We start from the raw sequence: 27,775 nt of genomic DNA, 5'->3' as shown, positions 1-27,775 counted from the left end.
CCCTGCAGACTGCTGTTGCTGACCTGAGCCAGACACAGGAGTTGTACTGGTCAGGGCTTTGATGTAGATCAGGCTGTTCAAGACACAGTGTGCAAACTTTTGATTGTGTTTCATTTATTGCAATCAGCAGTGCTGTCAGAGGCTGCGCAGTGGGCAGTGCTCTGGGCAGAACTATGCTGTGAGTGCTGCCCACAGACAGCCACAGTCTGGGGTTGAACTTTCAGCATTTTTGAATGAAGTCTGCTGCCCTAAAAGTGAAGGCCTGAATGTTAGGCTCCTAGACCTGTTTTCAACTGCCTAGATGGGGTAAGAGATGAGAGGTGCGATAGCCAGATAAACCTGTGAATAGAACTACAACTGGATGCTTGAGGGGATTTTCTTGACTTGCTAGCCCAGCATTTTCCAGAGAAATGTGACTACAGCTTGTAATCAGTCACTCAGAAAACTGCTCTGATTCTACAGCTTGAAGGGCAGGAGTACTGAGCACAACTTTGTCATGTGGAAAAATACTTTGAGACTATTCTAGAACAGTTAGGGAGTGTCACATCCTCCCTTAAGGGGAAGGAAGGTGGTCCTTTACAGAGAGTGAGTGGCACAGCTGTGCTGGAATCTCTGTTTGAGATAAGTGATCAAGAGCAGTAAAAGTAATGGTTCTTTGCTGTCACTGTATTTGCGTGGAACATCAAGCCCTGCTGGACTGACATTTTTGGTGTGGATTTTGGGGTGTGCCACGCTCCTCCACCTGCTGTGTTCCCTTTATGTACACTTAATTCCCAGCACCTCCCCTTCAATAGTGACAAAGTTATAGTGATTATTTATGATCAAACTTGCCTGTTTGTTTCCAGGAGCTCCCAACACAGCAGAACTGAGGATTTGTCGTGTGAATAAGAACTGTGGAAGTGTAAAGGGAGGAGATGAAATTTTTCTTCTGTGTGACAAAGTTCAAAAAGGTAACGTTGGCTAGGACTTCCCTTACTCCAAATGGCTAACACTCCACTTCCTAGCTGAGGAACTGAAACTCTTCACTGTACTCCTATGTAAGTGGTCTGCTTTCAGCTGAGCAGAATTAATTTCAGGTTCAGGAGCTCTAAATACCTCTGAAAAATATCCTGTGCCTTAAAATCAAGCCATTTAATTTGCCTCTGAGTTCTGAGTCTGACTCCTTTCTTTGTTCCCCTTCCTGCCTTTTCTGCTGCAAGTTTTCAGTTTTCTTCAGCTTAACAAGCATCTTCTGTTTCTAATGAACTAGATGACATAGAAGTCAGATTTGTCTTGGACAACTGGGAGGCAAAGGGCTCCTTCTCCCAAGCTGATGTTCATCGCCAGGTCGCAATTGTATTTAGAACACCGCCGTTCCTCAGAGACATCACAGAACCCATCACGGTGAAGATGCAGTTACGAAGACCTTCAGACCAGGAAGTCAGTGAACCAATGGATTTCAGATATTTACCAGATGAAAAGGGTATGGTTCCCATTAGCTGGCTTTCTTAAAGGTTATTTTCAGTGCAGAATTCTTGTTGACAATGAACAGTAACTTACTGAGTAAAAAAAAAAAAAAAAATCTGTACTATTATTACAATGTAGATCTTGGAGTTTTTTCTAAAGCTAACAATAGCCAATTTGCTCTCTTTTTCAGTGAAAATATCGAGTTATGGTTAATAACACTTCTTTGTTTTTTTAAAGTATAGCCATATCTCAAATACTTCTCTTTAAATACATTTTACTACAATAGGGAGCCACTAGTCAAGTTTTAGAAACTTCTTTTTACAAATTATTTCCAAGGGTATTTTAATTAACACATTTTTTCATCCCACTCCTTTCATTGTAGATCCGTATGGCAACAAAGCAAAAAGGCAAAGATCAACACTGGCTTGGCAAAAACTCATACAGGACTGTGGTAAGGAAAATACTCATCCTTTTTTTTTTTTTTTTTTTTTGTCTGAGTAAATGTAACAGTTACGAAGAATCATTTTGTTTAAAAGCAAACCTTCAAAGTAGATTCATGCTTTCTTCTGTCACAGGATCAGCTGTGACAGAGAGGCCAAAAGCGGCTCCTATCCCCACTGTCAACCCTGAAGGAAAGCTGATTAAGAAAGGTAAATTTCTGCTCGCGTGTCTCAGTCCAGCAGCAGATGGAAGCAGACAGCTTCTGATTGCTGAGGGGAGAGGCTGGCACTTTCAGGAGGGAGCACTGAAGTTTCCAAGGCAGCAGCAGTAGTAGTCTCTCACTACTCCTCAGCTGGAACTTTCTCTTTCCCCAGGAGAGCACTATAGTCCTTTCAACATAAAGATTAAATGTAAATGAAATCAAAATTATGTTAAAAGCCTCTTTAAGGATTACTTCCTTTAGTTGCTACTTAAATGTAGCTTTAGGAAAGTGCTGATTTTCGCTAGGTTCAGACACCTTCTTTCAGACAAAAGGCTCAGTTCTTGGCCTCCCCATCTCTTTGCTTGGAACCTGTAATATTTTCTAAAGGTTTTCTTCCTGTAAAGTAAGCCTACCAATCTTTATTTAAATGTAAGCTGTTCCCTTAGAAGGGGAACAAGGCACGTAGCTGTCCAGAAGTATAGTGTACCTGGACAGCATTTGAACAAGTGCTGGTCCACAGGTAATCACATTAAGCTAGCAGTAGTTTTGCTTTCTTTTTTCTTTTTAACCATTTGTAACTTAACATAAAAAATGGTATAAGAATTCAGTAATATCTTTCCTTTTCACAGAACCAAATATGTTTTCACCTACGCTGATGCTGCCTGGGCTAGGAACACTGGCGAGCTCCAGTCAGATGTACCCTGCATGCAGCCAGATGCCCACCCAGCCTGCGCAGCTTGGCCCTGGGAAGCAGGACACACTCCATTCCTGCTGGCAGCAGCTGTACAGCCCCTCCCCTTCAGCCAGCAGCCTGCTCAGCATGCACTCACACAACAGCTTCACAGCGGAAGTGCCTCAGCCTGGTGCTCAGGGCAGTAGCTCTCTCCCGGCCTACCACGATAACCCACTGAACTGGCCTGATGAGAAGGATTCCAGTTTTTACAGGAATTTTGGCAACACAAATGGGATGGGAGCAGCGTTGGTGTCAGCTGCAGACATGCAGAGTGTTTCCAGTAGCAGCATCGTCCAGGGCACTCATCAGGCCAGTGCCACTGCTGCAAGCATCATGAACATGGAGACCAATGACATGAACTGCACCAGTCTCAACTTTGAAAAGTATACTCAGATGTTAAATGTAAGCAACCACAGGCAGCAGCTCCATCAGGTGCCTGCAACATGTCCACCTGTGGCAGCGCCTGGCAGCACTCCCTTCAGTTCACAACCAAATGTAGCTGATACAGCAGTTTACAGCAGCTTTCTAGACCAAGAAGTTTTAAGTGATTCAAGACTATCAACCAACCCTCTCCAGAACCATCAGAACAGCCTTACCCTTACAGATAACCAGTTCTATGACACTGATGGTGTCCACACCGATGAGCTCTATCAGTCTTTCCAGTTAGATACAAACATATTACAAAGCTACAACCACTGAGCCAGCAGTAGGCTGAGGCAGGCACATAGAGCTTTTCCAAGGAGTAACTCACCCTTCTGCTTTCTCTTTCAGAATGCTACTGTGCAAATCTCATGATATAACTTAAAGTTATATATATCAATCAGCCCAAAGACTGGTGCCCACGAAGAAGCATTTGGGGTGCTGTACCTTCAAAGCTCTTCTTTTTATGGTGTTGGAAAAAGGAATTACTAATACTTAAAGCATTGGGAAGAAAAGCTGGTATTTTCAGAAGGGTCAAATTTCCAATAATTCACAGGGTTAATACTGTCTAAAAATAAAACATTTTGCTACAGAAATTAACTTTTCAGAAGGACAAACTAGGAAAAAAACTGCACGTGGGCACTCTAGTTCAGACTCACCTAACGTTAATGTTTTATTCAACTTGCTTGAAAGATTTAGATTTCTTAACCTCTTTCACATAAAATATTTTTCTCCTAAAACAAAATTATGCATTGATTTTTTTTATTTTTTTTTCCATGTTTCACCACATTCCATTTGCTTTCAAGGCAAATTTACTCTAAAGAAATTTAATGACTATGTCATTGTTAGATATGTTTTAAAGACCGGAAGGTTTGAGTTTTTAAATAATCCAGCTCTGTTGTAAATGCATCACTGCACAGAAGAACGAGCAGAAAGTAAGGACTTCTTTGCACTTCATCCCGAGTGCACTATTTTAAATGATAAATCCCTGTTGCTTTAGGAATGGAGCATGCTGTTATTTCTCTGGAATTTGTTTAGTGCGTGTGTGTGTGTAGCCATGATGCGCATTTTATTTTGAACTACAGAAATATATTGAGTCAAAGCACCTACCTGTTCCTTCCTCAGATGGCCCAGCAGTTTCCTGCTATGCAAGTGACTGCTCAGGTCTGGCTCCCTACCACCCCTCACGGGAAGAGGTGAAATGCAGCCCATCCCCAGTGCGCTGTATGAACAACGTGAGGCCGTTCCAATCAGTGTAAATTAAAAACAGCCTTCAGTCCGCAGTATCGAGAACCAGAACTTCCTCCCTTCTGCTAGCTTCCCAGTCTCCACTCTGAGGCCTGAGGCACGAGATGTCCAGTGACACCTCGCATAGGTATCTGGCTAGGTACGGCGCTCAAGTCTGCGTTAGGGCTTTGCTATTTCATTACTAATGTACGAAGCAACACGGCAAGAAATGTATAAGGGTATTTATTTATACGGCTGGTTATTGTGGCAGATAAGGCTTAAGACACCAATTTTTACTGTTTGGCTATCTAAAAGTGCGCCATGGAAAAAAGCAATACATAGCACCCTTGGATACGTAGGGAACAGAAACCACAACCACAAGAGAAAAAGCCACTTGAGATGTACAGTCATGCACCAGATAGAAAGGAACTCCAAAAACCTCCATGGTTTAAGGGAAAGCAGTAATTACTCAATGCAGTAATTCACCGTGTGCAGAGCAATGAGGTGCTGCAGCTGTAACGCATTACATCAATTTCACGGGTCTGACAGAACGGGCTCTTCCACGGTGTACAAATGAAGTCTGGAAAACTGCTCCCCGTGACCCCATGTACCCAACTCCATACTTACAGCAGTTTTTCTCACTTCTGCAACACACCTTTCCGGGAGCATGAAAGAGATACAAGAACGCTTGCAATGTGTCATTTATTCAGTTCTTCCTTTTTAAGTTCTCAATGTTTAAGTTTATTGAATGTATACATTTTCTTTATAGAATGCTCTTTATAGCACAATTTGTTTTTACAGTATAATTAAATATTTTCAAAATTCTGTTCTCCTTTGTAAACAAGTTGGTTTGGTAATTAAAGAACTGGTTATACTGAGTCCTGAGCTTCTTCAGCCTTCTCAGCCTTGCACCACTGTAAGACATGTTAGAGAAGCCAGGCAGAGGTGCCTGCTTGGGCTGCTTATCCTGGGTCTTCCTAGAATATTTTACATTATGTTCACAACTGCTGCTGGCCAAAGCGTAGTAAGGAGTCCTCAGCACTTGGCAGTTCTTTGTGGCACAGTAGCACGACTGATGGACAGAGAGGCACTCATCTTCAGCCAAGGCTGTGCTACAGGCACAGCTTCATGCAGCAGGGGGTTTGCTTTGGGTGAGCAGCTACTTGGAGAAATACAACAGCTTCATCCAAGTCCTTCTGGTATGAAGAAATACGATAAGGAACACTGTTTGGCTCCTAGATTTCAGCATTTATGCATAATCTGCTAGAAAACATCTACCTGTTTCACATTTACCACAAGAACAAAATTAAATCTTGCTCTTTCTACTCTCAGGAAACGTCCTGTTGGAGTATTTACAAGTTGGTATTTTACATTTAAAAACAAGATGGAGTGTCTCTGAACTGTAACAGGAGCAGAAGTCCCAGTTAGCACCATTTCCCCTTTGGGAGAACTCTTCTAATGTCTGTTTTGTCCAGCCTACATGTGGTTCCAGTGTACAGAACTTATACATCATTTGTGTCAAGAAATAACACAGTAGCCTGAAGTTCTCTTTTCCTTCTTTTCTGAATAGCTTCTGAAGTTTTCCATCATTCACAACAGTTCCCTTCTGGGCACAGAGCAGAACACCACCTCCTTCCAGGCACTGTCCTATGGGCTTGGTTACCAGTCCTGCATGAATAGTGCTCAGAAAGTGTTAGAGCTGCATTTCAGGTGATTCAGTGCTGTCCGCACCCAGACAAGAAAGCTGCAGCATTAAATATAAAAGCAATAATAATAATAAACAAATCTAGCTTTATCGTTTAATTTTTAATCAAACATTTCAAACAGTACTGCATGAAGCATATTTGTTGTACCTACTTAGCACACCATTTGTTTTTCTTCACAGATTTTTAAAAGAAGATTTGTATCAATACATTAGCTTGCCAAATGGTTGTATGCACAGAAGAAAATTTTTAAAAAGCTAGATATTAAATGAACACCACCTGAGTTGATTCAAAGGAACAGTATCCTTTGGCAGATCAACATGATCCAAATGCTCAACAAAATACTTTGTAACCAAGTTGTGATACTGTACAGACTTCAGAAAACTGCTGCTGACCCAGGAGCTGTTGTGTGACATCCCAATTTGTGAAGCTAATTCTCCAGGGCTGGAGGCCAGTCAGTGTCAACAGACTAGAAGAGCAGGAAAAGAAAGTAAAGATCAGCAATTTCGGCAAGTCTCTTTCTATTATTCTCAGAAAACCATCTACCTCTGTGCTTGTCAGTTACAGGTTAATACAGGGAAAGCAACAGTAAATAGACATGATGTGACAAGGAGGAGAAAGTGGCAGGAAACAGCCACCTTCTTCTAGTGGCCTCAGGAGTGTCTGGAGAGCATTTTCTGGGAGCAAGGTTTTCTTTACAAAGCAGAATTGCAACTACTTGTACTACAACTGCCCAGCATCTGTTGCTGCTGGGCAGCATTTGCTGAGTGTGCAAAGCTGCTGTTTCAAAGTGCGAGCCATGTGAGAGCAATGCTTATCAGCACTAGCCAAGTTAGACACTCCTGCTTCCAGAGCTAACTGAAGTGTCCTCTGCAAGCTCTCTTTCTGTATTATCCTACCAAAGATACACAAAAATCTGCAAGTCTGTTCTGCAAGAAGTAACATTTAGACAGTTTTCTAGAAATATATTAAAACAAGCATGTTGATAACTGGCTACCTGAAGTGAAAACTTATGTTCTAAATAGACCTTGCCAAACCACTAGGTTCAATGTTAAATTCAAATCACAACATACATTCTTTCAATCAAAATAAATGTTGTAGTAACAGGCTATTATCTACCCAATCTGACTCCAGTAAGTGAACACTTATATTGTTTGAACCAGCAGTAAAAGAGGAAGTCAAGTCTTTCCTATTTTTCATCCAACTCCTGTTTCAAAAGAAATGATGTAAACATAATACGAAAAGAAAAGGTTCCAATGGATACTAATAATAAGTGTCATGAATTCAAGATACATCCTCTCATCCTTCCCCTGAACTATCTCAGCAGAGAAAATCCCACATGACCAAAGCACGTGGCAGCATGGTACAAACCATCGTCTTTGCATAAATGTCAAATTTTCTATTAACCGTGGTAAGAAATGTTGATTCAGTTAGACTACATTCACTGAAAGAGCCTCACAAATGCAATTACATTACTAATTTCCAGGAAAGTGGAAAATAATGAACAACTCACTTCTACATCCAACTCCAGAATGTCTGTGGTTCTGTTCAGCAGGGAGCCAATATTTGGCTTTGTTCTTCCAAAGTCTCCATGCACAAATTCTTTAACATAGCTAAAAACAGCAGTTAAGGAAAGGTCTATTTCACCACAAAGAACTCAAAAAAGAAAAAAAAAAAAAGAGAGAAAAAAAAAAGAGAGGGAGAGGAGAATGGTGGAAAAGAGTCAAAGCAAAAATAGTGTCTTTTTCTACTCCTAAGCCAATTTACAGCAGAAATCCTGCTAAGCCCATACCCATTTTAAAAGACTACTAATTCTTGTCTTTTGACTCCACTGCCAAAAATTGTATTATCAGTCTCTATTTTATGTCTTATTCCAAAGTGAGTGGCAACTATGGCTAAGCTTCTGAGTATAATCAATCCACACTATGCATTACAGGGCATTAAATATTGTGGAAAAGTTATTTTCTAAGGTAAAAATTTTTCACTTGAATTAAAAGGGGCTTAAGTGTACCTTTAACCAGTACATTTATATAGGTATCATATACTTTAGAACTATCAGAATGGTCATTAAAAAAAAAATAAAAACCACCCACAACTGAATGTGAAATTCTGACATAAAAACAAATATCAGCAACATGAAACTGTTGAAGAGCAGATTTAGAAACACTGCAAAGATAAAAGCAGGAAACTTCCCACTGCTTAAAGTACCCTAATCAACAATCAACATTAATGTGTTGAATAACAGCACTGAAGATACGTTCCTGCTTGTGTTTTCAGATGCAGGCGAAAGTGATGCTCATCTATGTACTCAGACTTCATGGTGTGAATGATTCGACATCTTAATGCCAGAGGCCTTCTGTGAAGAACCCGGAGTGGTGTCTTCTGGTCAAGTTTTAATTCCTATTACAAGAGGTAAGAAAATAACTGAGGAAGGAAGCATGCAACATCCTGCACAGATTGAGCTAAAGGCACATGGAGCACTAGCCAATCACATCTCTTCTTACTCTGTGTTAAGGGAGTTGAGAAATCTCCTCATGGAAGGACTAATTTTTTTATTTTTATTTTTTTTAATGTTTACCAAAGGAAAAAAGAATAGCCATCTCAAAAGCTATATGAGAAGGTCCCATATGAAGACAATGTAATGGAATCACAAATACAGAATAACCTTGAAATCTCAATGGTCATTTGTTGGAATAACTCCAGGATTTAAAATCACACTGAGAGCCTCAGGCAATCTAAAATAAGATAAAAATCCCACATACAAAATGCATTGTCTAAAGCACAGCTTTAGAAACAACAGTGAGAGTAAAAAGAAACTGAAAATTAGACCTCATAATAGACTTTTTAAAAGCTCATTCCCTATTCTCATCCCCTTCCCCAAATAAGATGCAGCAGATTGAAAAGTAACCTTTCAGGAAGTGGGGCGGCATGCTTGAAAAACAAACAAACCACCACCAGAAACAGCTCACAGTAGTTGTTATTCTGAACTGTAGTGTTTTTAGTCCACAACTGAGAATCATTTCATGGCCAAAGTCCATAGGGAACAGTGCAATGCTACAAAGACTGAGACATTCCTTCACCAGCATTGTCTCTCTGACCTGCATTTGGAGGAAGTTCTTATTGGCAAAGCACACCTGTTATACTTGCAGCACTTGGTTAGGCCTTTTTGCACTACTTTCCACAGACCTTACAAACTCCTAACTTCTGCAGACGTGAAAGAACGGCTTTAGAACATGCAGAAAAAGACCATCACCGTTCCTTTTACTTAACACATAATTTGAGAGAAAGAAAGGAGTGCTAGAATTCACCCTCTTCCACTATTTTTTACTAACTGGTCTACTGAAAGGCCAACATTATATGGTAATTTGTCTTGGTTAACAAACAACTATAGTGCTGACATGGCAATGATGAAACGAGTGAGAAGGGGGAAGTGAAAAGAGGTACGAAAGTCTATAGAATCTTGATCAAAAACAAGCAACAGAGAAAGAAATACATCCATGAGTGCATTTATATAAATTCTCCTCTAAGATACCAGGAAAGGCACGATATAAATTATCAAAAAGAGCTACACATACCTTGATATTATCTAGAAATGCAATATGTTCTTTCTGTATTGTTTTGTCTGTCCATATTAAGGCACTATAGGTCTTTGTTTTTTCCTCTTCACCTTCCTTCATACGACCAATTGCCTCTCTAAACAAAAGAAATGAATTACTCACATAGCATAAAATAATCTTATAATGATGTGAGCAAGAATGCTTGCAAAACTCCCGAAGCATCACACTAAAATCCCTTGCCAGTGATGATAAATACTGACCTGGTGACAAGTTGTAAATCTCGGACCTGTATTTTGTCTGAAGAGTTATTAATTGTCTGTGACATTAAAAAAAAGAAAAAAAGAAAAAAAGAAAAAAAAAAAAAAGAAAAAAAAAAAAAAAAAAAAAAGAAAAAAAGAAAAAAAGAAAAAAAGAAAAAAAGAAAAAAAGAAAAAAAGAAAAAAAGAAAAAAAGAAAAAAAGAAAAAAAGAAAAAAAAAAAAAGAAAAAAAGAAAAAAGAAAAAAAAAAAAAGAAAAAAGAAAAAAAGAAAAAAAGAAAAAAGAAAAAAAGAAAAAAAGAATCAGTTAGGAAAACTGCTCAGATAGAGAAGAAATACATACTTTATGAATTCCACGAGGTGCAAATTATAAATTATTTACCTGCTGAAGTCCTTTCATTTCCTCAGCAGTAAAATGTATTCTATGAGGATTCACAAGCTCAATTGCAAAAGGCCTTCCTGGAAACATGCACAATCATAAAATATAAAAACATATTGTTCTAAATTAATGTTTGAATTTATGCAGTAAGGTCGGAAGGTGTGAAAATTGTCTGCTGTTACGCAAAGAGGGATAAGAACTTGTGGGTTTAGGGATGTAGCATCAGATGGAAGGAAAGAAACTATGGGACTTTTTTGGCTATTAAACCATAATATCAGCATTAAGTGCAAATTACAACTTCCCAGAAGGCATCTTGTAGAAGTCTGTGCTAATTAAAAAATAAAGTAAGAAAAAAAGTTAATTAGCTTATTTTCTGTCACCTATAGCAATGCCTAGGTGCAAGATGATGTTAAATCCCACTCCCTCAGCAAAACATCTGTTGCAAGAGCTGCACTTTCTATGCTCAGGGCCAGGGATGATCCCCAGTATAAGCAGTGCCAAGAACTGCACTACAAATCAGTCAGCAACTGGAACACATCATTGTCAGTTTTCACTTTTTCTTCTCTCCTCCTCTGGATTGTAGATTCAGCATATTTTCCAATACCAACCTTTAGAAAAACAGCCAAGTTCAAAAAAACAATGAGTCTTCCCCAGTCCCCAGCGACAGTGAAGCAAAGTACAGGGACTCAACAGAAAACAAGACAGAAATCTGTCTGACACAAAAGATATAAAAATAGGAAGCAAATAAAATACTTCTAACCAGTTGTGCTTTTCCATGCATCTGTGTAGCCAAGGACACTAAAAAAGGTTTACTTTTTCAGTTCTTTTTGTGAAAAGGTTCAGTCTTTAGGAATAAATACATAAATATCACTAAAATGTTTCCAAGATAAAATTTCAAAGTATGCCTAGTCACACACTTAAGCACTTAGCCTTCAGCAAGGTCTATTAAGAAAGCTTCCGTTAACCATTTTGTTTGTTTACGTGCTTTACCGAGGATGTTTCAAGCCTTACCATTGCCTAGTGTTCTTACATCCACATCTTCTCTTCCAGAGGAGGAAAAATTAAAGCCTATAAGAGATTTGAACAAGGAAGTTTATTTTACATTTTAATACCCTCCACAGCTTTGAAAAGGTGAGATATTCTAACCTACTGTAAAATGTACTAGAAATAGTTATGTTAATAAAATGAAGCCTGCACTGTATTTGAACAAATCAGGGTATAGTTACTGTTTATTTCTTCGGGTTCACAAATTTCTTGAAGAACACTCCTAATTCTTTGGCCTAAATATGACAAACCTGAATACACCCAACAAAGTAGTACCATCCTAAAGGAATTCCACTTACTAATTAATTTTGTTCATTTCTAACCCAGATACTTCAACTCTATGAATAAAATCAAACCAAGCTGTCTTCATCCAAAACACAACTTTTATCCTAAATACACCCATAGATTTCAGAAATTTCTGCTAGTCATATGTACCTGGACAGAAGAAAATTCAGATAGAAAGATAGCCTCTGTGTATTTCTTTCCCGTATTCAATCTATGAATTGCTGCATATTTAGTTTCCTTTGTCATATCTCTTCCACCTTTAAGCTTTGCCTGAAGCAGTGAAGGAGAACACTAAACTCTGAACTAGAAAGTAACTTTGCAGCTCTGCTCCAAAGGGTCTTCAAAAACCTGTTTCACTTTTTTCCCCCCCATACGGAACATACAAGAGCACATAAAGATTTCCTATTTTTTGTTATCCCTCACTTCTCTAGTCATGCTATGGCAACAAAACAACAGTGAGAAAATTTTCCCATGCTCTCGGTTATGTCTGTAACACTAGCACAGTTTTCTGAGTTGGGACTTTCCTTGTACAAAACATGTTCCAGACCCTTAATTATCTTTACAGCCCTTTGATGGTCTCACTTCATTATGTGCAGGTCTTTCCTGTTCTGGGGAGCTCTGAACAGGACCCTGTATTCCAGGCATATCTCAACACCGCTGAGAAAAAGGGAAAGATCACCTCCCTTGACCTGCTGGCAATGGTCCTCCTACATCATGGGTGTCCAATCTTTTGGCTTGCTTGGGCTGCATATAGTAAACTGAAATTGTCTTGGGCCACGTATATGCAGGTTGCTCCAAAAGTAATGCCTCTTATTTAGTTCCATGGAAACAACAACAGATAAAAGAGCACAATAGCACTATTCACTATAGAAAATTCTCAGCTGCCCAACACTGTTTTTCAACAGAGTCAGCACCACTAGCTATACATTTTCGCCAGTAATGAACAAAAGCCTGCATGCTGCTCTTATCAAAAACTGCAGGAGCAGAGGAACTACTGCAGAAACACTGCACCCACTGCCTCGCTGTGCTCACATCCACAGTTTGGTCTCCATAAGCATTAAGCAAGCATTGCTGGATGTTAATGGGTGCCATTTTTTCTGCATGGAGGAATTCAAAGACACACCTTTGCTTCCTACACACTTCCATTCTGTCAGAATGCTCCTCTGCTGCCATCTGTCACATTGAGACACAATGCTATTGAAGGAAAGATTCAACCTCTACTGCCATAGATCATCTGCTTCCAATGTTATGAGCCAACATAATAAAACAGGAGACATTACTTTTGGAGCAGCCCCTGCAAAATACTGAATATCATTAATATGTGGGTAACAGAACATCTTAATTTTAAAAATCTGTCTTAAAACATTAAAAAAAAATAAAAATAAAAATAAAAAAAGGAAAAAAACATAAAGCTAGTGGGATAAGTGACCTCATTTTTGTCAAACTAACGTGCCAGTCTGGTTCGATGGCGGTGGTTAACATTCTTATTTAGGCCTCAAGGTGTTCATCAGAGATTTCTGATGAAACTTTACTCTTCCTGTACTTCATCCTTGACAACAATTGTTCAAAATGTGTGCAGTGCAAAAAAGTGATGACATGAATAAGATGTGATTGTGAAGCAAAAGACATTTTTCTCTGCTAAGCCCAGTAAAGACACAAGATCAGATTTTTGAGTTGAATATCTGACTGCAACTTTCCATTTGAAAATTTGCAGGTCATGTACTGGATCAACTGAAAATGGTCTCGCAAATGTAAATTTTTTTGTGGCAGTCTTGAAACCCCAACCTATGGGATGCAGTCAACACGGACAAGGAATGGGATGCCATCCAGAGAGACCCAGACAGGCTTGAGCAATGGGCCTAAGTGAACCTCATGAGGTTCAACAAAGCCAAGGGCAAGGTCTATAGCACCTGGGTCAAGGCAAACCTCACTATTAATAGAGATGAAAGGATTAAGCACAGCCCTGTCAAAAAGGGCTTGGGAGTACTTGTGGATGAGAAGCTGGACATGAGCCAGCAGTGTGCTCTCGAAGCCCAGAAAGCCAACTGTACCCTGGGCTGTATCCAAAGCAGCGTGGCCAGCAGGGCAAGAGAGCGGATCCTGCTCTTCAGCTCTGTGTTGTGAAACCTCAGCTGGAGTACTGTGACCAGATGTGGAGTCCTCAGTACAGGAGAGATGTGGACCTATTGGAGAGTGTCCAGAGGAGGGCCGTCCAAATGATGGAGCACCTCCACTATAAGGACAGGCTAAGAGAGCTGGGGCTGTTCAGCCTGGAGAAGAGAAGGCTCCAACAAGACCTCAGAGTGGCCTTCCAGTATCTAAATGGAAGCTACAAGAAGGAAGGGGATAGATTCTTTATTGGGATCTGTTGTGATGGAACAAGGGGAAATGCTTTCAAATTTAAGGATGGGAGATTTAGGTTAGATATAAGGAATACGTCTTTTACAGTGAGGGTGGTGAGACACTGGCTCAGGTTGCCCAGAGATGCGGTGGAAGCCCCCTCCCTGGAGACATTCAAGTCAGGCTGGATGGGACTCTGATCCACCTGATCTAGCTGTGGATGTCCTTGTTCACTGCAAGGGTGTTGGACAAGATGACCTTTAAAGGTCCCTTCCAACTCTAAGGATTCTATTATTTTATTTTCAAACTCCTTCATCAAAACAGAAAGCAAGACTGTGTGTTCTTCACTGTTCAGAGCCCTGTGTTTAGCCAATGCATCACTACGCATACAGCTATTTGCCATCACTTGAGTTAGCGCTGCACAGCACTGCCCTCCTGGTGCCTTGCTTTCAGTCAACACATGGTTAATATTGCACTGACGGTTTGGCTGTTGCTGAGCAATGGGTGGGCCAGCCTGGGGGGAAGAGCCATTGCCTTTACAGTGTGGTGGTGGGCTGCACTGCAAGCTATGTTGGGCTACATGTGGCCTGCAGGCTGCGGGTTGGACATACCTGTCCTGTGTGGTTATAATTACATACATTATTTACATATATTTCTTGTATTCACCTGTCATAATTCTGCAAGATTAAATCAGTTCTTATATAGTACTTGGCCTGAAGAAAAAGTTTGAGGATTTTTCTAGTATTCAAGCAAACATACCAACTGAAGCAAGAAAGAAAAGGAGGGGAAAGTAGTTCTAAACCAGTATGTAATGTAGTTTTTCCTTCAGATTTCTATGTCTGTAATTTCAAGGGTAGTATACAACAGATTATTTCACCTGGATAATCCCTGGATAAGCATTTAGAACTCTACACACTGCAGAAAATAAAATTAATCAAGGTAAGAAACATGAAATGGCTGAAAACTAAGCAAGTATTATGGAATGCCGATGGCAAAAACTATCAGCATTAGGAGACATTTAATGAATTACCAACTGTTGTGGAGTATGGCTAGGCGAAAATACTACTACATAAAACCATAATGTTTGCATCATCAGCTCAGCTGAGGAGGTATTTTACAATGATAAAAAATACTGTATAAACCAAAGTCATACGACTTCTCACAGAGCACAGCTGTGTAGAGGCTTTGACTTAGATGGGTAAGAGGAAAAAAGAAACAAAATGTTTTCTGTTACACTGCTGTATTAACTGAGTAGCTATTAAAAATATTTTAATAATAAAGAAAAATATATACAGCAAAAGATCTCCTGGATACTTACTGTCTGCTTTAAATTCTGCCATTAGATGCTCTGAAATCAGTTCTTCCACTGAAGATTCCAGCTTCCGCTCTCCATCAATAATCCAGGGAGTTTGAGGTAAATTCCTTGAATATTTATTGTACCTTCCTGTAAAAAGCAAGTATGTTACCTATAATTGTTCTAAAGCAATGGACGAAAGCTTCAGTCTTCCATATCATAACCCATTTAACTTTCATAGGAGCCCTCATGAAAATAAACATACTTGCTTATACTTGTTCTACACCAAATTCATGTTCCTGGACCTACAAGAGTTTCAGTATCCAAGATAGCCAGCTTAAAAGTAGACTTGGAGAGCCTACTGTTGCAGTCAAACCTTCAGGTAAAACCACAGAAACAAAACTGTATGAAGCCTGACACAACTTGGAATGAAAAAGAAGAGGTCCATGTACCCAGTCTGAGTAAACTGAATGAAGAAATTACCAGTTGAATCAGAGCGTGGGATCAAGACAGTCTCCCCCACACCAAACTACTGCTATGTTGATGCCTGTCCACCAACGTACGTCTCCTAAGTAAAGAAGTTCTCACACACCCCTGTATCAAGTAGTTCAGGTTTCAATCCCAAGTTCTGCCACGAATGTTTAACAAAAGAAACCCAAATCAAAACGCTTTGGCTTATCATAAGGAAAATCATGCTAGCACATTCTCTCAAGAATAAACTATTACATATTTTAGAAACTCTGAAAAGTTGCTATGTAACGAGATTGCCATCCTCTGATCAATTTGTCAAAGTCTCATATTGTGTCACACTATCATGCAATCTCCCATGACCCAAGGACTACCTCAACCAAGAACCAGTCTGACACAGGTGACCAAGATGAGCTCTCTTACTGATAGGTTTTATAACAAGTGAAAATGTTCACAAAATAGGAAACTTACTCTTAAAGTGCAACGAGTAACCTACACTACCAAGTAAGTGAAACCTTGCATTTATTAGATTTAAAAAGGCTTTCAAAGTAGCTGTGCATATTGTACCTGTATCTCTGTCACCTTTTTTTTTTTTTTTTTTTTTCTTTCAGTATCATATTTTCCTATATCTAACCACGTTTTCTTCCTGCATTTTGATCTGCAAAAAATAAAAAAAACACATAAAAAGATGGGGAAATTGACTAATATTGTTTCACTGGGGCAGATAATGAAAGTACTATGAATAACCATTGAGAAGTCAGCTTCACACTGCTTAATTCTCTTTCCATAAAACAGAAATAGGAAAATAATACTTTTTTTTTTTCTTTCAACTCCCCGTTCTGTAATTTTAGCTTTTGATTTGAACAAGAGGGAGCTAAAAAGCAAAACTTGGGGTTTCTCAGTTTGACAACTTCTCTTGAATACCTAAAAATACATATACATATATATATGTATCTTTTTATTATTAAACAATAAAAAATGAGTTCCATGGAGAAGGGATCAGTAACCACCAGCGATAAGGTCAAGAGGGCAGGAAAAACTAAAACTGTGATACGAATTGCACTGTATTGAAGAAATTCTTCTGGATTTAATTCTTCATAAACTAAAGACAACATACAGTTGTACGAGAATGTTCATCTCAATCTGTAAACTGTGAATCACAGAAACAAAATTAAATCACCATGCAACAAAGTAACCTGAAATAAAGCAGCGTGTTAGGAAAATGCTAAAAAGCACTGCATATCTCCAGTTTGTGAAAATGTACGTTTATGGTTAAGAGAAGCAGCAGAAATAAACAGATCACTTTACCAGCCACAAAAACTGCACCATTATTGCACTGAATTTCCAGAGCAACACAAAGGTTCTTTGGTGGACTTGGGGGACATGGAAAATGCCTGTATAAGAAAAGATGAGAAAAAAAGAGGAATATCAAGACGTAACAGTATCACCATAGCAACAATGACATGAAAGACAATGGCTTCAGTTAGAAAAAAACACACCCACAATATAAATATAAAATATTCACGTTAATAGCTAGAACACAAAGAAATGAATAAACACTAAGAAAATCAAGAAAAGCGTATTGCAAAATATACTTCTGTTAGTCTGTCATCCATCATTACAAGTGTGTAACACTCCAAAGTGTGCTAATAAGAGATACCATGTTATAGATGTAGAAATAATGGAACGAAACACTGCGTGAAAACCAGCTTTACTATCTATTACTAAATCTTTGCTGGGAATCCAGAAAAAGAGCTGCGAAGATTTAATGCAATTAAACATAGTGCACTACTGAGAAAAAGTCTACTTATATCTTCCCCCTGACAGTGATCTTTTTCTCTACCACCTCACAGTGCTTGGTGTTTTCTTAAAATTCAACTCCTAATATTTAGAAATACGGGGGAAAAAAAATCATTCATGTAAAGAGGAGTTTGCCTTACAAATTCTAAGGTTCAAAATTCATATGAAAGTTCCATGATTTCTAAATTTCTCCTGTGGTTTTGAGGATGTACAGGAAGATTTTTTAATGTATGTGACTGGCAATACTACAAGAAATTGTTTTCACTTCTAATCATTCTAAACCCCATGCCAGCCCAGAGACCTGCAGTGACATACTGCTGCAATTGTAGAGCAGAACTGCAGCTCTCTTACCTGCACTTTCTCTTCTGCAGTGCTCCTGGCATAATAAACCAATGAAGCACTTTTCCTAATAGGAAAAAGACCATCATTTGCATCATGTCCAATTTTCCATTCTAACATTACTCTTTAAATAAAAAAAATAGAATTATATGTTAGTATCAGAAGCCTAAAATGCAACACATTTTAACTAAAAAACTAGCAGAATTAAAACTATTTTTTTTAGATACCTTTCTACTACTGACCTGCCCATCCTAATTCTTTACAAAAAAAACAATATTAGTAACTAGTTTCAGTGTATACTTACTTGAGAAAATCTTCTTCTTTTATCTTCTCTAGGGCTTTTATAACTGCCATTCTAGTGAAAACAGACTGCACAGTGAAATAAAAAAAGAAGTCAAGAAGAGAAGCTAAGATAGGACATGCCTAAAAAAGAAAAAAAATCTTAAAACATATACACCACACACTTCTCACAATACAGTTTTTTCAATTATGTTCTGTGTTTTCTTATACCTACTACCAGTTCAGCAGGATATGATTTTAAATCCTCCTTTGGCTTGTTCTTATATCTTCTCTGAATCTTATCATTTCAACTTGTGCCCATTGTCTCTCATCTTTCTAAAACCAGTGCAGTGAAAAGCCTAGTTCCCTCAACATCTCTGTAGGTACTAGGGTGCCCTCTCAAATGCCTTCTTCAGGCTGAACAAGACCAAGTTCCTCAGCCTCTCCTCACAGGGTACGTATATTCCAAGTCTAACTATCTTTCTAGGTCCTCTGCTGGATTCCCAATTTAACAATGTCTTTTTTCCACTGAGGGCCTAAACCTGGATGTGATCTCCATACAGCTGAGGAATATAATACTGTCCCTCAGTCTACATGCTACATTCCCATTAGTAAAGCCCAGGATGCTGCTGGCCTCCACTACTGCCAGAGATCAGTGCTCTTTCTCAGCTTGCTGTCTGCTGCCACAACTCCCAGGGCATCTTCAAAAAAGCTGCTTCCCAACCTGGCAGTCCTCAGACCACGTTATTGCTAGACATTATTCCTTCCCAGGTGTCCAACTACTATGTATTTGTTGCAGTAAATTTCATATGGGTACTCATCCACCCATTCCTTCAGCCTTCCTAGGTCACTCTGAATGGCAGCTCTGCCCTCAAATGTACCTACTGGCCTACAATTCGTTGTCATCAGCATGCTTTTTGAGAATGGTCTCCACACACTCCTCCAGGCTTTTGACAAAACAGCAGGGATCCCAGGACAGACTCCTCATCACAGTACTCATCATAAGCATCCAGATAGAATATGACATCCATTAACCACTACCCTTCAAGTCTAATTATCCATTCAGATCATAAGTCTGATGATGAGCCCTGGTATGTGGAAAGCAACAGAAAAGTCACATAGCTCAGGGATTTGGAAAAACAATGAAAAATACTAGATTACTTTCTAGGAGTATTTAAGTCTTTGCTCTAACACAGACATCCAGAATGCCTTCAGGAAAGCTATTCCATCTCTATCTAAGCATAAACTAAAGATAAATGCACCATCCTCGTAGGAATATGAGATGGAAAACCCTTAAACTAGCAATAGGCTTCAGACATTTTTACTCAGAATCCAGCTTTTACTCCACTTCTAATTAACACAGCCCTTGATACTAACTTCAAGCATAGCTTCTCTTTAAGGATGAGCCTCTGATTCAGAGACTGTATTTCTTCCTTTACATTTTGTTACATCTTGTTGCCTGTGTGGTTTCAACAGGCCCTGCTGGTTTAGCTTTTTATGGGGGATTTCCCCACTTTTAAAGGAAAGCAGTGCAGCAAGCAGTGAGTTATCACAGTACAAAGCTTCTAAAAAAAAAAAAAAAAATTGTATTTATTTGTGCAATGGAGTATAGTAGACAAAATTCAAGGGTCATACCAAATGTTGGTAGACTGTTCATGAGAAAGAACAAAAGGTCTCCTACAGACTTCTGACAGAAGTTACTTTTCTCCCTCTGAGCGCGCCTACTGTCCTAATCACATCAGTTTACCTCCAACTCCTTTTTATTCTTAATCACCCTCTTTTCTCATAATGTGTTCAGGGTCTGCAGCAAGTGGCAAGGTCTCTTTTCTTTCTTCCCCACTCCAGAAGTGGACAGGATAAAATCATCCTGGAGGTACTGTGCCTTTCATTCAGATCGCAGGACATGAAAACTGTAACGTAATCATTCTCCTTCAGCCGCAGAGTCTCATTTTCAGAGTGTGACTTATCTGAATTGTTTCCTTCACAGAGAAATTGAGGATCATGTTTTATACGCTACTTTTAATTCAAGACACTCAAATTCTTCCTCTTAAAGGCTGTATTTATAGAGAATGTTCCTTAAAGTATTCATTTGGACAATCTGGAAAACAAATGAGCTAAAGAAAAGCACCAAGTTCATCATTTTCCTAAGCAGAGAAATGTTTAGTGAGTAAAATGAGATGACTATTTTCAGATAAGTAAAAATTCTGAGAGATTTCTGATGCAGGAAAAACAGACATTAAGCAGTGTTAAAAAATAGCTGTGTAAGTTTTTTGTTGTACCTTTTGCTGTGAAATTCTGAATGTCAAAAAGGAAATACAGCAGTGATGAGATCCTACCTGTTTGTTCTTTGCTGGCTTGAAACAATCTGGACAGACTGTGGCTCTAAATACAGAAATGAAAATTAGCTAATAATCTTACAGAAAAAGCAAAAAACAAAACAAAAAACAGAGACAGTCCTACTTAGAAGCATAACATTTAATGGCCTTTTTACCAATATATCCAACACCTCACTTCCACAGCTTAGCAAAGAGCAGATTTTTAAATCAATTTGATACTAAACCACAAATGGGGGAAGCTCTGCATTACTTGATCTAGAGATAAATCACAAAGCATTGTAAGCCTTTTCTGCTTACAAATACATTTCACTTTTGAGATAGAATGGAAAAGCACCTAAGTTTATCTCTCAGTCCTTTGCAGTCCTTCTCAGTAAAGGTTACAATTAATGTTCCGCACAAGGTATGCTGACATCTTGAAATCTATGCTTGCATGCACACTGCAAATTAGACATTTCAAAATTAGAGATTCCAATTGCTGCTTCTGGATAGGAAAATTCAACTTACTATGGAAAAAAAAAAATCCCTCGCTGTTTGGTACCATTTGTGCTTTGCCACTTCAAAAGGAATTTCTTGTCTGTTTCACAAAAGTGAAAGCCAACTCAGTATAAATTTTTTTTTCTGAGTACTGTAGAGGAAGTTGCTGTTCCTATTAGTGGATTTCTATGTATACAATTAGAGATGATTTCTAGCCCGCAACACAATTTATCAATTCTATAGACTATAGTAGACTGTAAAGAAGTAGGTCTGTCCTCTTGCAGTTTCTATACAAACAACTTCCTGGACAGTTTGGGACACAAATCCCTTCTTCCAGAATTTAAATACAAATCTCCGAATATAAACATACATAACAAAACATAAACAAATATAAACAATATATCAAAAGCCAATATCATATCATCCATATCATACCAAGGGTCATTTTAGCACATCCACCTACACGCAACTATGCAAGGAGGGCTTGAGAGAGGAGAAACTGCAGATTTCATACCTGGAAATCCCATTCAAAACCATACCTGGAGTAGGGGGGACTTTTCCAAGTTCAGACAATGCCTTACTTTGCTTCCATATGACAGTCAGGACTAACATCCTGATAACTGCCAAATTTCCTTATTTAAATTAAACCTTAAATAAAACCTCAGGAGTACTTCCACATACAGAGAATGCCCGAGAAACTATCAGGTAATTAAGCTAGGCAATATGCTGTTACTTCAGAAAAATGTCCGATCATTAACTAATTATCCCACAAAGAGAAAAAAAAACAAAAACAGGGATATTGTCAAGTCACACAGAACAGATCTGAGTACTTTTTTTACAGTTTTCTATTCTACAGATATTTGGTGCACCAACATTGGCACTATAACAGGTTTGGCATCAATATTTTTGAACTGTCACAAAATGGTAGTGAAAGGATGAGTTGAAAGTAAGAGCTGCCAGGTTTCAGAGGAAGGAAGACCACTTCAGGAAACCGGAATTAATCAAATAAAGTTAAATAAATAGGAACAAAAGTATGATTGATTCAGAAAACTTGGAGTTTTTACAGGACTGCATGTAAAATGGTAGTTTGGCCACACCACTTTATCTCATTTTTGCCTAGTCTTGAAGATGTTGGAAGGGAAAGAAGTTCAGCAAACGATGATAATCATTTCTTCCTAGTACCAGGTAATCAAGCATGCATTACCTCATCACTATGCCTCTACCCAACAAATAAGAAGGATGCAGTTGCTGAAAACCAAGAAGGTGGCAGATCAGGCATTCACAAGTTGCCAGACGAGATAAAACTAGGGAAATCTATTAAATACTGGAAAGGGAATCCCTAGTTTCCAGAGATGAAGTCACTATGCAACACAGAAATCTGAAGGAGAGCCTCCTTCTATACTAGGTTTTAACTTGTTCTAGGAGCACAAGAGTGGAAACACAAATTTTCCAGGAAGCATCAGCAAACAGGAAGATTGAATCTAATTATCCATAATATAACAACTGCTAGATTTTGAGAAATCAGACTAAATATTAAGCTAAATTCACAGAAGTATTTTGCTTCTTTGTGTTAAGAAAAGATTTATATGGCAGATACTCTAAAGAGTGAGCCAAAAGACTGTGTGAAGTGGCCAGGAAACTTCTGTTTCTTCCTATCCATCCATGAGAAGGATGAGGGAAAACCTAGGCATGACCTCAAAAGATGCCCTTGCCCTAAATGATGTGATTTGAATTTATTTATTTTCAAATGATACAAGCTATACTGGAAAGGGTAATGAGTTTGAAAAGGGCTGAAATTCAACAGCTGATTTGAATGTTCTCCTTCCAGCTCAAATCAAAATTCAGAATGATTTTCTTTAGTGGATTTAAAGCACAGAATTAACCAGACAGAAATGGAGTAACTTTAAGCTCTGCAGCTTTATCTAAATACAAGCAAGTTTAAACACAGGCCCCATTCTAGCTTATAAACACTGCATATTCTCACCTGTAGCAAATCCAAACCAATGAAGTTGTACAATATTTAGATAAAAGATCTTATGTTATTTACATCAAAACTTACAGGAAACAGCACTCCTCATCTGTTTCTGGGTGACCAAAGACCACGCTCACTTCAAACAAACTCTAGATTAAAAAAAAAAAAAAAAAAAAAAAGGATGGTGTATAATACTTTGTTAAACAAGCCAGGAGGATATTTTTATATACTGTAATAATAGGAAAATAGTAAAGAGGCAGACAAAAGAGGAAGTAATACACTTATTATACAATATAATATATTCTATATATATATTCTGCAATATAATATAAAGAAATACATTAAAACTTGAGCCATAACACTATTTGCATTTCTGAAGTACTCAAAGATGATCTCAGAACACTTCAAAAACATGAGTGACCTATACATCATAGATATCGGCCCCATTCTGCACAGGGAGAACTGAGTCAGAGACAGTATATACTCAAAGCCTATTATGGTCACTAAACTTAACACACCTTCTGGGAAAGCGTGGAATAAAGATAAAAACCCTGTAGCATTCATCACTGTAGAATTTTGTCAGGAGCTTCGTTTGCAATGACTGGATGGCTTTGGGGCAAAGAAAGGCAACATGTCCTAGTGGACTAACAGCTAGACTAGAAACTACTGTAATCTCAATTCTATCCCCAATTCCCTCTTTGGCCTTGGGCAAACAACACTCATTACTTCTGTTATTCAGATACCAGTGTATCTCAAGAGGGCTATTGGAAAGATTGGCTAATATTCAAGTGGCTTATAGATAAAGAGCACTAGAAAAGTAACCTTTATGCTACAACAGAGTCTGAAGTGCTTAGTGTCTAAGCCTTGTAGGGTGTTTGCTAACTTGGTATGTAAGAAGTTTGTTTCTTTTTGGATCACCTTCAGGGTGACTGGATGATTCTTGCTTCACTAAGACAAAACGGATGCTTTCAATTAGTACTCTGGGAAAAGACAATCTGTAACTACTCTGGATGTTGACAAATCAACTTAAAGACTGAATGAGTATAGTCATGGCATCAGTCCTACAGCTGATGAAAATAACTACAGACTGCTTTGTCCTCAGCAGGACTTTCAGCCACGCTTGCAGAGATTGATTACAGTCAAGATGATAGCATTTCTGGATTTGTCTGACAACTTCTCAAGGTTCCATCCAGTCAATGCATTTCAGAAACATTTCAGGAATGTTTGACAGAATTCAAAAGTTAAATATGGTTTGGAAAAAAAAAAAAAATCCTATTGTTTATTCACTAGCACAAGTTCCAACGTGCCTATCTCTAGCAGTTATTAAAATGAACAAACACTAGTCTTTCCTCCCTTAGAATGTTTCAGAAATATATTCTATCCATAGAACTTAACATACTAATAGCCTATACAATTTATCTCACAGAGCAGTAACAGTGCTGGCAGTAAGGGGAAAGCAAAGAAGGAAAACATAAAGAAAAGAAGGAATTAGCCTCTGGAAAACAAAGATCCTGAAAAATTAAAAAATTAGAAAAGTCTCTTTGATAAAAGCAGAGTGGCAGCCAAAGAGCAAGAGACTTAGCAAAATACTACAATGATCCCATTGTATGCAATGTCTCTGTGTATAGAAATGAAGATTGGTCCCCTTGTCATTAAGACTAGAAGATCTCAGGTTAAAAGAACTCCTCCCCTGCTTCCCCCTACAGTGCATGTAAATACAACTTATCTCCTAAAGAGGAAAAAAAAGAAAGCATATATACTTTTCTATCTATATACGCATATGTGAAAAAAAAAAAATAACAAATCAAACGCACAGAAAAAAAGTATTTTCTTATTTATACAACACAGTACCTTTCCATCAGTGGGAACACTCAACTCCTCTGACAACTGGGGATGAATAATCCACTTATAAGCTTCTTTCAGCTGAACAATGTCATCCTTTGCCAAGGAAAGGCCCAGTTTTCTGAATAACATACATAAAGAAATAATAACTTGCACAGGACTCTGTCAAAGATAGATACCATATGATATTTCAAGACAAACTTAAGTAACTAGTTGCAGGTGAACAAGCAGTGTACAAATAAAAAGGACAAACGTGCTACGCATACATACAGAGCACAGCATGAAAGAAAGGCTGTTGCAAGGCTTCTTATAATTGCAATGAATCTTTGTTTTGAATCAACAAAAAAGGTGTTGAGGAAGCAGTAAGGCCAGACGAGGATTTGAGATAAGATGCCTTCCAGTAAACAAATAATCATGTGCAGGCTGACTCTACCCAGCATGGTAAATCATACCAGTACACTGATCCCATTTAAAGTAAATCTAAATCCATTAAAAGGAGCAGTTCTTGTTTCTTCCTCCAGACAGATCAGTGAGATGATCAGCTCTATTGGTGTTCACATAAGTATTTATGTTAATACAAGAAAGACAGAAGGTACATGCAGATGGAGCTGGGATCCTTATTATATCAACATCCTTCTTAAATCAACATCTAGTTCAACTTCAGTAAAAGCTTTCTATCTAAATCTTGTTCTCAGCACCCTGGCCCAGTATCTCCTCATAGATGTTCCAGATAAGATAATACCACGTTTTGTCCTGTTTCTATTTGCTAATGTTTCTTTAACTAACAGCTTAAGAATGTTCTTTTCTTTCCTGTGTGAGAGAACACATCGTAGTTTCATGGCAGATCAAAAGTTACCAAAACCCTTTCAGAGTCTACATGGAGAAGAGGTTAGAAAGAGACTGTCAGAAAAAATCCTTTGTTTTAAAGCAAAACAAACCCACAACACTAATGTAAGACATTTTTCTGTTGTTAAAGGAATGATTCACTCCTTCGTTAAAGGAAGGACATGAACTTCAACAGGCACAAATTCCAGAGGGGAAAAAGTCCAGATAAAATCTCAGTTGACCTTGCTGGGCAAGCTCAACTGACTGTAGGTACAAGACCAAGCTTTATTCCCATGTCTTGCCTATGCAGAGAAAAGTTAAAAGGAGCAGTTGCCGGTAAGAATGCCAGCATACAGTTTCAAACCCCTTGTTAGAGAACTTGCAGAGCAAAGCATACGTCCTGCATGAACAGACCCAATGACAATATCTGCTCTATACAGGTTAATCCTCTCTGAAGCAAATTAATGAAACAACGGCTTTAAAATTAGTCTCAAAATAAGAAGTGATTTATCTTTTACTCTGACTCTTTCATAGGAAAGCAATTCTACACATTCCACAACTGTTAGTTGAAGCACCTTTAAATGAAAGTAACTGTTTTGATCTTGAAAATATGGTATTAATTCCTTTCTCAAAAATTTTTCTTGAATAAATATCTCAGCAGGTCCATTGCATTAAGTGGTGTCTCATTTCAGCTATGCTGAAAATAAAAGTTGTAGTAAGAGTATCTCTCTCCAATTCTTTGGGACACTCTAGTAGACATGACGTGAGAACTGCCGAAAGAAACTACTCACCCCATTTCCTGTTTTACCAGCAGCCAAGCAGCATGCTGTATGTCATCAGCCAAGCCCAGGAAGAAAAGAGAAAAAAAATGCAAGTGAAATTAAAGCTCAAAACTTCAACTGTTTGAGAAAGTGCTAGAAAAATAACAACAACAACAACAATAATAATTTAAAGTTTAAAAACAACCTCAGGTCAGTAAGGAAGCATTAGGATTTTAAGTTAGCTTTTGCTTTAGGAGTAAAAAGACAGAATTAGTGTTTGTTCTTTTCCCCAGAGACTCACTCTGCATGCGTGAGCTCTTCCTTACTTTATTGCTCATTCTCCCATCACTACACTCACAGAAACATAGGTAAGCTTTTGGGAAGCAGAAAAATTAATCAGTTTTCCATCACATCAATTGGAAGCTTAACACGTTTGCAGAACAAATAATTGATTACATGGCAGAGAGAGTGTGCTATCCCCACATGAGACATCCTAAGTAATTTAAATCAGTTCCTAGGACAATCTGATATATATGGAACTGTGGGCAACAAAAAGCAAAGGAAAAGACTTGAAGATAAATGATTCTTTTCCCCCATTGTGCTAAGCTAAGTTTTCTTATTTCACAAACATTTGAATATTTTGCTGTTTTTCTTTTCCACTTGCTGATTTTTAAAGTGTCAGTCAACACAGTCCTTTCAAAGCTATTGTCATAATATTATCCCTGTTCTCTAACTCTTTGAAAAAGCTCTCACTTTTATGCACTCCTTCCTATACATCTCCATTTATCACTCCTGAAATTTCATCCTACATTTTGAAGGAACAAGTGTATATGTCTTACAATGTAAAATACAAAAGAACTACCCACTTTTATTTATTTATTTATTGCAGAACAGCTCTTCCATTTCAGAAATAATTGAAGATAAGTAGGCAAAGCTGAAGTTGTTATGATTGCAGTATCTATATACACTAAAAGTTTAAATCCTGAATGCAGGAAAAGCTAAGGACCATTTTTGTTCCACACTGACAAAAAATTAGGTTTCCCCTGCTGATAACATTAGTTCAGTTTTTACTTTCCTAGTGATATCGAATATACTCACAAATCTGGCTAAATGAAAACCAAATTAGTATTACTGAGTACTAATGAGCATTCAGTCTGCTACCAGAGAGACCCTGGAAATGACACAAAAGGCATTGGGAAGTCCCAGATCTCTGAAATAAACTGCATAAATTTCTAAGACATCAGTTTACAAATGGACAACCAAGTAACCTCAAATCTCATCTATCTTTAAAAACAGATCAGGCTGCAATAAAAGCACTTCCAAACTTGCTATTAACACTATAACTAGGAGA

At 38.2% G+C, this 27,775-nt stretch overlaps 2 protein-coding genes and 1 long non-coding RNA gene across 5 annotated transcripts in view; 2 read left to right on the top strand and 1 right to left on the bottom strand.

Moving 5' to 3' along the window:
• REL (REL proto-oncogene, NF-kB subunit) overlaps positions 1-5,347 on the top strand; it is a 34,478-nt gene extending 29,131 nt beyond the window's left edge. For both annotated transcript variants that reach the window (XM_085218475.1, XM_085218476.1), the window contains 5 exons: positions 846-950; positions 1,250-1,462; positions 1,829-1,897; positions 2,022-2,096; positions 2,719-5,347. In XM_085218475.1, coding sequence (XP_085074601.1) covers positions 846-950; positions 1,250-1,462; positions 1,829-1,897; positions 2,022-2,096; positions 2,719-3,521 — 1,265 coding nt within the window. In that variant the 3' untranslated portion in view covers positions 3,522-5,347. The remainder of the gene's footprint in view (positions 1-845; positions 951-1,249; positions 1,463-1,828; positions 1,898-2,021; positions 2,097-2,718) is intronic.
• PUS10 (pseudouridine synthase 10) overlaps positions 4,697-27,775 on the bottom strand; it is a 33,004-nt gene continuing 9,925 nt past the window's right edge. The window contains exons 4-18 of one of the 2 annotated variants that reach the window (XM_085218478.1): positions 26,455-26,489; positions 24,848-24,959; positions 23,084-23,145; positions 20,551-20,596; positions 18,240-18,304; positions 17,105-17,190; positions 15,353-15,478; positions 11,377-11,433; positions 10,369-10,445; positions 9,990-10,045; positions 9,748-9,865; positions 8,430-8,572; positions 7,686-7,785; positions 6,568-6,641; positions 4,697-6,213 (exon numbers count right to left, since the gene is read on the bottom strand). In XM_085218478.1, the coding sequence (XP_085074604.1) occupies positions 6,603-6,641; positions 7,686-7,785; positions 8,430-8,572; positions 9,748-9,865; positions 9,990-10,045; positions 10,369-10,445; positions 11,377-11,433; positions 15,353-15,478; positions 17,105-17,190; positions 18,240-18,304; positions 20,551-20,596; positions 23,084-23,145; positions 24,848-24,959; positions 26,455-26,489 (1,122 nt within the window). In that variant the 3' untranslated portion in view covers positions 4,697-6,213; positions 6,568-6,602. Of the gene's footprint in view, positions 6,642-7,685; positions 7,786-8,429; positions 8,573-9,747; positions 9,866-9,989; positions 10,046-10,368; positions 10,446-11,376; positions 11,434-15,352; positions 15,479-17,104; positions 17,191-18,239; positions 18,305-20,550; positions 20,597-23,083; positions 23,146-24,847; positions 24,960-26,454; positions 26,490-27,775 lie in introns of both variants that reach the window. The other variant, XM_010706364.4, reaches the window with a different exon arrangement.
• On the top strand, positions 10,263-17,193 carry LOC146544836 (uncharacterized). Its single transcript, XR_014881743.1, has 2 exons — positions 10,263-11,496; positions 13,409-17,193. It is a non-coding gene; the product is annotated as an uncharacterized LOC146544836 (long non-coding RNA).

This window comes from Meleagris gallopavo, chromosome 2 (assembly GCF_905368555.1).
Source record: "Meleagris gallopavo chromosome 2, MGAL_WU_HG_1.1, whole genome shotgun sequence".
Classification (NCBI taxonomy): Eukaryota; Metazoa; Chordata; class Aves; order Galliformes; family Phasianidae; genus Meleagris; species Meleagris gallopavo.
Note: the sequence above shows the minus strand (reverse complement) of the source record. Positions and strands in the feature narration are given on the sequence as shown.